Raw genomic sequence first — 9336 nt, 5'->3', positions numbered from 1 at the left:
ATCAATGTCTTAATCAGTAAACAACAATGGACATATTGATTGGTATCAATATGTCTTTTCCTTTTTTTTATTTATATATAATTATGTCCTTTACTAGCAATTAGATATGTGTAGGTTTTTTCAAAAGAGATGGTCCCAGGTTTCATAGACTTTTGCCCATTGTCCTTTAGTAAACTTTAGGCTGGACTTAAATGCGGCAGCGCAAACGCGCCGTTTGTTCGCTACAACGCGAGATCACATGCAAGGCTATGTAACGATTTATTGAAATAGCAGCGCGGTCGCTCCGTCATTTCCTTGTATTCTCGCGCGTTCGGTAAAGTTCGGTTCGCATATAAATCGATTATCGGGCTTTACTCTCTCATGTGATCTAATATCCAGTCCATGTATTTGGCGACGTTAGTGTATACCCCAGGAACGCTGGAACCACACTTCGTCGGTCCGTACGAGACCAACCCGTATTGCACGATCCTGTACGATCCACGATACTCGCTCTCCAACATCATGGGACTACCTGAGTCTCCGTTGCAGGAGTCTCTCCGGATCTTACCGGCACAGACTTGGTTTTCGTTTATTATTTTGGGATTTCCAGAGCTAAAAAGAGACTTATGATGATAATGACGATAATAATTAATAACACTCTTGTTAGAGTTTTGACGCCTAAAAGCAGCAGGAGTTTGGTCGAAGCCACGCCGGCCGCCGCCTACCGTAAAGAAAATTGTACGAGTACAGCTGCGGTGCTAAAATGGTCGCTTTGGAGAATCATAATATTATAAATCATAATATTATGATTCATTTTTTTTAAATCGCAAAATGGTCACTCTGCTTGAAATTCAAATTCGTACTAATTTGACATTCGTCAGTTTGACGGTTTTGACAATGCATTAGCTGAATTGATTGAGAGGAATTGCAAAATATGACCATTTTAGCCCCGCAGTACTGCCTTGCTCTTTATGAGAGGTGGTTTCTATGGTGAGCGATGAGTTGCTAAATGTATCTCACTATACAGGGTGTAACAAAACAAAGTAACAATACTTTAGGGTTTGTACGAGTCCACTGTATAGAGTTCACTGTGAAATTAGCAGCGCTGTAAGAGTTACTTTTTAAAAACTTTTGTATGGGCAAACTCATGAGGCTTTAAAATTACAAAAAAACCTCTTTCAAGTTTCAGCGCTGCTATTTTGACAGTAAATTCTATACTAAATGTAAAAAGTCAGTGGTGCCTTCCGTTTAAGCATCATTAAGGTACCGCTTGGTGGACGACACGCAGCAACAACATACTTGTCGCGGCGGCACAACTGGTTTCGGTAGGTTTGTAGCGACATGAAGTTCTCATACAAGATCATATTATTATAAACCAGATATATCACTGCGACACATCGTTTGCTGCGTGCGGTGGGTTCCAACCGGTACCTCGAGCCTGTATTGCCACCATAAAGTTTATATACCTAGCGGAATAGAGAGACAAAGGCCTGAGCAAGAGAGATGCCACTATCAGTAACACTGCGTGGTAAAAATAGAGACGTGTGATACATGACAGCAGAACCAATTTTATTCATCTGTTTGACGTCCAGTCGGCACTTATCGGCACGTTGATAATTTAATCTGTTAGAAAGATGATTGTGTAATTGTATACGTAAACAAATTTTTACACACAGACGTCTCGGTTTCGTTTGACAGCTCGTTGCTCTATTCCGCTAGGTATATTAACTTAATGGTTGCGATCGGAGCTGCGGGGCTAAAATGGTCACATTTAGCAATTCCTCTCAATCAATTCAGCTAATAAATTGTCAAAACTGTCAAACTGGCAAATGTCAAATCAGTACAAAAATGCAGAAATTTTTGTACTAATTTGACATTTTGCGATTTTAGAAAAATGAATCATATTATGATTCATATATTGATTCTTCAAAGCGACCATTTTAGCCCCGCTGAGCTAATAATATAAGCTACGTTGCGCGAAACGTGTTTTGAGAACCAACTCAGCGCAGCGCGGTACTTTAAAAAGTTTTTATACTCGTTACAATGGCAAAAATAGTATCGAGTACATATTATTATTGTTTGTTTTTTAACGGTTTATTAAGGCCGTTTATTAATGACGGGACCCTGTCACTTTACTGTCTGTCTGTCCGTTATACGAGTACTTATATCTGACATCAGCCTGTAACATACCTTTTATATTTAGTCAAGCATGTATCCCTTCTCACAATAGAGATGTCGACCTTCCTTAGCAATTTGGAATCCCTGCCTGTTTCCGTAACTCCCCAACCAGCCACTGTCACCTTTTTATCGTCTAAAGACATGATCCTCATTTCTTCTGTTGCTGGTAAACATATAGGGGCCACGTTTCCTGTAACAACCACGGGCATTAATACGATTAAGTTACAAATATAATATTGCTCTGATATGTCTGTGTTTTTTATTTATACTTACCTTTAATTATGTAGAAAGTAAATACGTTTTCGTACACATTTCGCAATTTTTAATAATATTACCTAAAGTAGAAGATGGAAATATTTCGATGACCTCCCCCGCCTTTTGACAATTTAAACAAAAGAGATAACTTCCGCCTTTGACAACATATTATGACGGGTCGACGTCCGTTGGGCCCATAAAGTAAATATACCTAGCGGAATAGAGAAACAAAGGCCTGGGCAAGAGAGATGTCACTATCAGTAACACTGCGTGGTAAAAAGAGACGTGTGATACATGACAGCAGCACTCTTTTTTTGACGTTCAGTCGGCAAGTGCCGCGCGTTGACAATTTAATCTCATAGAAATCATGCTCAATCATGCTTGTGTAAGTGTATACGTACACATATTTTTACACACAGATGAAACCAATTTCGGTTTCGTTGGACAGCTCGAGATTGTTGCTCTATTCCGCTAGGTATATTAACTTTATGGTCAAAATAAAGAGATAATAGTTTAGGGTGTGTATGTGTCCTCTAAAGGGAGTTTACTGAGTTCACTAAGAAAAGCAGTGCTGGAAAAGTAATTTTTAAAAAATGCTGCTACTAAACTAGTTTAACTTACGATGTGAAAAATCGACTGGTTCCTTGAGGCGCAAGAGAGCTATATCATGAATTTTGTCTGGGTTTGACGTCGACCAGCCTTCGTGCACTATCTCTTCTTCAACCTCAATATCCTGAGGACAATAAATACTTTATGAAGGGTAGTAAGTAATTTATGATATATACGCATGACTGAGGACTAATTTCAAAATTCATAGGTACTAAAAACTTTGTATTTTCCGTAGTGTGTTTTTGTGGGATAAAATTAAAAATATGATTTGACTGCAGAGTGTCGATGAACCATTGACACTCTGCAGTCAAATCATATTTTTTCTATTATATTAATTTAGGTTTAGAAATATTTCGCCATGCCAATAGAGAACTTGGCTACTATTTCAAATTTCAGTTTAACCGGGCGAGGCTGGCGCGTGGCGATTATTGCAAATCGATGTCGAAAATACTGTCTGTAAGAAAAAATGGTATTAGTAATTAAAATACCTGATAGTGTGTCTCGCAAATATATTCAGTTCCAGAACCCTGGCAGTCCGTGGTACTCGTTATATCGTAATCGCCGACCCTCACGCCAGCTATGTTGTGGATGCAGTGTGCTGCCGTCAAAATATACCTCGAGTTGATGATGCTGCCACCGCATGAAAAGTCTAGCCCACTGCCTGGAAACAAGTTAAAGGGAATATCCATATTCCTATTTATTAATGAGGAGCGTCCGTGGCCTAATGGGTAGACCTTCGGTTCGCACTCCTAGAGGGTGCAGGTTCGAACCCGGGTGGAGGCGTGTACCTATGAGACATTTTCTGATCTCAAGTACATAATACGGACGCTCGCACGGTGAAGGAAAACATCGTGAGGAAACCCGCACATAGTTGGTCCCAGACGTTATTAACTAGTTCATTCCTCTGGACTAGGCCGACTATGATGCGAGAATGCCGTATGCGCTTGGGCAACCATCAGGGCCGTAGCTAGGGGGGGGCATAGTGGGGCAATGCCCTACCTTTTAAAATCACAATGCCCTACCTTAAAAATACCAATAATCGGCCAAGTGCGAGTCGGACCCGCGCAATAAGGGTTATACCGCGCACGTACCGTTATAGAGCAAAAATAGTATGGGACCTACCTACCTACCTAACCCTTATTTTTTTTTAAACTTTTATTATTATTTATTAAATTGCATATATTATTAAGGCCTTTGTGAAAATTTCAAGTGCCTACCTGTTGTCATCATTGATAGTTAAGCAAAAAATGTTAGAAAAATCACGTTTGTTGTATGGGAGCCCTCCTTAAATATTTAATTTATTTTGTTTTTAGTATTTGTTGTTATAGCGGCAACAGAAATACATAATCTGTAAAAATTTCATTTCTCTAGCTATTACCGTTCTTGAGTTACAGCCTGGAAACAGACGGACAGACATCGAAGTCTCAGTAATAGGGTCCTGTTTTTACCCTTTGGGTACGGAACCCTAAAAAGGAAGACCTAAAGGACTTGCATTACAGGTATTAGACAACAGAAATATACTTTATTCTTATATAAACTATACATTATATAGTTAAGATTTTTATTATACCTTTAAAAACTTTTTGTTCCGTTGGCAGGATTCGAACCCGCGTCCCCCGGATTAAGCTGCCACACGCCCAACCATTGGGCCACAGAAGTCGTCGATAATAATAATTCTTTGTTCTGTGTATAGATGGCATTTGAATCACGATTACATGAAGCGATGCGTCCATTTAATTATAATCTTAATGAAAAAAAAAGATGTAGTACTGCAGTGTGCGAGTCCACGTTTTCAACTTTAACTGCAATTAATAGGCCTCAAAGACTGTCAATGGGTCACGAAAGAATGGCTGGTATGGTATTTCTGGCCTTTGAAAAAAAAAAGAACAAAAAAAGTTGATCTGAACGAAGTTCTTCGCATTTTTAATAATATGGCGAATCGTAGAATTCAGCTGTTTTAAATATTTTATGTTATTTTATTATTAATTATTATTTTAATAAGTTTGCAGAAACAATAATAATCTAAATATCTTTTTAGTTGTATCTATTGACTCGTATCACCCAACCCAACAATTAATTATTATTTCCTCACTCTCACTCACACGTGGATCGCTACATCCAGAAGTTTTACCATATTGTTCGCTTGTTCTTCGTAATTGAGGATTTAATAATATGTAGTTCTTAGATATAGTGCTCATGCTTTGTCACAGATTTTTTTTAAGTATCTAAGAATAACTATTGAATGAATTGAATACATCATTGACCTAGAGATAAATCAAAACAACAAATACTAAAAACAAAATAAAATCAATATTTAAGGATTCGTGTTTTTTGGCCTTTTTTGCTGCATATTGATATTAATGGCAACAGTAGGCACTGGACATTTTTGCGAAATCACTTAATTAATTAATAATATAATTAAAATTACATTTATATTTAAAGGGGGCTCAATTACAAAAAACACAATTTTGGCCTATTTTTTATCTATAACGGTACGAAACCCTTCGTGCACGAATCCGACTCGCACTTGACCGATTTTTTTTGCTTCCGCCCTACCTGTAACCGACGCTGCCCTACCTCAAATTTGACTCTAGCTACAGCCCTGGCAACCATACGGACATTTAAAAATCCCAGGCACTACAGTATTTGGGGAGTGGTTACTTCGCTCTGAAAAATACTGTATAAATCATCCACAACGGATGTAAAAGCCTAGTTTTTATTTATGAATGGTAAATGAACTTGGCTGTCGTTTCACAATAATTATTGTGTTTTCGATAGCATTTACACTTACGAGTGCGTGTTGCGATCAGGGCCATCCAGGGAAACTCGTAAAGTCCTGCAATCGTTCCACCGACGACGCGTTTGCCGTCGATGTCGCCGCAGTCGGCGTCGGGCAGCAGTCGAACATTGGGGTGACTTTCGATCGGTACTGGATCAAATTTTAAGCATGTTTATTTTTTACTGGATGATGCCCGCAACTCCGTTGCGCCAAAATTCGTTTATCGCGCGGAACCGTACATTTTTCTGGGATAAAAAGTATACTATGTCCTTTCCCGGGACTCAAAGTATCTCCATGCCAAATTTCAGCAAAATCGGTTCAGCGGTTTGGGCGTGAAGAGGTAACATACAAACAGACAGACAGACGGACAGATAGACAGACACACTTTCGCATTTATAATATTAAATCGGGTGAATTTCGTACCATTTTCCTCCTATCAATTCAGACCGCAACGCGACGAGGCGAGGCGAGGCGCGGCGCGGCATAAATTTGTATGGATTTGACAGATTTCAATTGCATGAGACGTCTTGCATTATCAAATCCATATCATATACCCTAAGGGTTTTATATAATAGGATGTCTTGTTATAAAATATTATTATTTTATGGTGTTGTGCAGTCTAGTATAAACGTCATGTCGGTCAGTCCGTCTTCGGTCTGCGGTCCAAAATGTTGACGATATAGAGACGATAAGGTGTTTAATAGGATTGACGATGATACATATTTCTGCATACATATACCTCTTGCAGCAGTAGGAATAGTACGTTCCACTTGGTCACTTTCAGGAGCCCCAATTTGGGCACCAATACTTTCGATTCCTGTGTTACCCGCAGTGGCGGCGAAGTCAGAGCAACACACCTGAACGAAATAAAAATGTAGTTAATTCAATGCACACTTACCTGGTTTCCTTAGTTTAGACAGTTTAAAAGCCTATAACTACCGAGTGGAGTGGCCACTTAGGGCTCATGTCCACAGTAACACCGGATTTTTATTTTTAGTAAAATCCCTTTTCATTGTTATTTAGAATCACAATGTCGTGCGCCTAAATTTTATTGAAAAAAATTCAGTAACTAATAAGTAATTAGTTATAGGTACATGGTGGTAGCGGTCATTGACTCCCTGTCAAAAAACTTGTAATTTTCTTTATAAACCGCGATTGACAATGGACTAGGAACATCTGACACTTCATTGTCAATCGCGGTTTATATAGAAAATGACAAGTCTTTGACAGGGAGTCAATCCCCACTTCCGCCATGTTTCGCCGAGTACAGTATAACAGATTTTATTATTCATACTTAATAATTATTAGCCTTACATAGCAATTAGCATCACAAATACATATAAGAGTTCACAATTATTTTAATATATAAAATACTATACTACATGTTATAATTCAAAACCTAGTAAACCTCAGCTAATTCGATCGGAACATGAACGATTTATTCTAAAGTTTCCTAGTTATCAAATCGGTTACTGACTATTCTAAATTGTAAATGATCATGCTGTAACCGGGGGACAGAATACATCCTTATAAGTAAAAAAAATTATAACTTACCATGGGTGGACTTCTAGGTTGTGATATGTCGTATCCACAGAAAGCAGTCTTGAAAATATCACCGTGCACTTGGCGCTTGGCCAGCTCCATAGCATTCGGACACGAGGTGTATAACACGCAGTCATCACATTGCTCTGAAAATAAATAAAAAATATTTATACTATAAACTAGATGACCCGATGAAATTCGTATCAGTATTACTCAGTGACCTATCAGACGGAGAGCGTAAATTACCACTTGAAAGTAGAATGCGAAAGCAGTAGCATGCTCATGGTCACGGTAGAAATGCGAAAGTTAGAAACTCTGTGGAGATAAACTGAAGGTACCGTTCCGATCTTTACCACGGCTAATCAAATAAAAATCAAATATCGGATAGAACCTTCTGTTTATCTCCACATAGTTTCTATACTTTAACATTTCTACTGTGGCCATGCTAGGGCTACAGAAAGCTTGAACGCGTGACTGTTTTCCTTCATAGGTTCCTAATATAATCCGTTCCTGGACTCAATATATTTAATATTCGTATATCAAAACAAAAATTAGTCAAGTTTTAGTAATACCAACAAAATTCAAAATAATTTTTAATTATATTGTTAAACGAATAAGTTATTTCCCCAAAAGAATTAATCATAATTAAACAAAAGCCGACAAAAACCGTGAATTTATATTTTTAGATAAAGAGCTTCAGAGAAGTAATAATTAAATATTAACTTACTTAATGTGTATATAACTTTTATCCACAACAGGACTAGGAATAATATATATTTAACCATTTTATAAAGGATGCAACCCACGACCAGAACGGTCGAACTAATTGTGTAAACTGACTATAATATTATGTGGACTACTGATATCTAGTGTATAACAATAATAAAATGAATAATTGCTTTTAAATCCATACTAATATTATAAATGCGAAAGTATCTCTGTCTGTCTGTCTGTCTGTCTGTCTGTCTGTCTGTCTTGCTTTCACGCCAAAACTACTGAACCGATTGCAATGAAATTTTGTACACAGTTATTCTAGAGTCTGAGAAAGGACATAGGCTACATTTTGATGTGGGAAAATATCTTATTTCCATGAAAATATCGATGAAAATTTATTCGCATTGCGCAGGCCAGCGCTCATCCCGGGGGTCCTGGGTTCGAGTCCCGCAGGCGGAACAAGTTTTCAATGTTCCTGGGTCTTGGATGTGTATTAAAATAATATTTCAAAAATCTTAAATATATTTTATGTATAATATTATAAAAAATCCAGAAATATATCGATGCAATTTAGTTCTAATACGATTCAACAGATGGCGTTTTATTTTATTTTAGTTCTAATACGATTCAACAGATGGCGTTTTATTTTTTACTTAAATATATTTTATGTATCTATACTTCTATACTAATCCATACTAATATTATAAATGCGAAAGTATCTCTGTCTGTCTGTCTGTCTGTCTCGCTTTCACGCCAAAACTACTGAACCGATTGTAATGAAATTTTGTACACAGATAGTCTAAAGCCTGAGAAAGGACATAGGCTACATTTTGATGAGGGAAAATATCTCATTTCCATGATAATAACGATAAAATGAATTCCTACTGCTGTTTCAAAATATGAAACCAGATGGCGTTCTAAAATAAAGGAGTACGTGTACCATGTTGGCCTATTATTCCATGCAGAAATATAATTTATCGATGCAATGAACATTTTAGTTCTGATATATGACAACAGATGGCGTTTTATGTTTTACTTCATTGTAATATAGAATTAATCATACTTAATGTTTTTTTTTTTATAATTTTTAATACGTTAGAATATTATGTTTAATAATATTATCACTTGGTATAATCTATCTTATCTATTCCTACTGCATTTCCAGATAACGCGGAGTGTACCGTGTTAGCCTATATTTCATTCAGAAATATCAATGCAATGAACATTTTAGTTCTAATATAGGAAAACAGATGGCGTTTTATATTTCACTTTATTGTAAC

The 9336-nt window shown here is 37.2% G+C and overlaps 1 protein-coding gene across 1 annotated transcript; it reads right to left on the bottom strand.

The window, feature by feature from the left end:
- Positions 1-332: 332 nt before the first annotated feature.
- Positions 333-8156, bottom strand: LOC121726107 (phenoloxidase-activating factor 3-like). Its single transcript, XM_042113341.1, has 8 exons — positions 8070-8156; positions 7355-7488; positions 6540-6657; positions 5813-5950; positions 3510-3682; positions 3034-3145; positions 2205-2347; positions 333-638 (listed from the first exon to the last, which is right to left on the bottom strand). Exons 1-8 carry the CDS (start codon positions 8125-8127, stop codon positions 351-353), a joined length of 1164 nt encoding a protein of 387 aa, XP_041969275.1. The 5' UTR covers positions 8128-8156; the 3' UTR covers positions 333-350.
- Positions 8157-9336: the final 1180 nt, after the last annotated feature.

The sequence above is a fragment of the Aricia agestis genome, chromosome 4, assembly GCF_905147365.1.
Source record: "Aricia agestis chromosome 4, ilAriAges1.1, whole genome shotgun sequence".
NCBI classification, from domain to species: Eukaryota; Metazoa; Arthropoda; class Insecta; order Lepidoptera; family Lycaenidae; genus Aricia; species Aricia agestis.
This window is presented reverse-complemented; position numbering and strand designations above follow the sequence as displayed.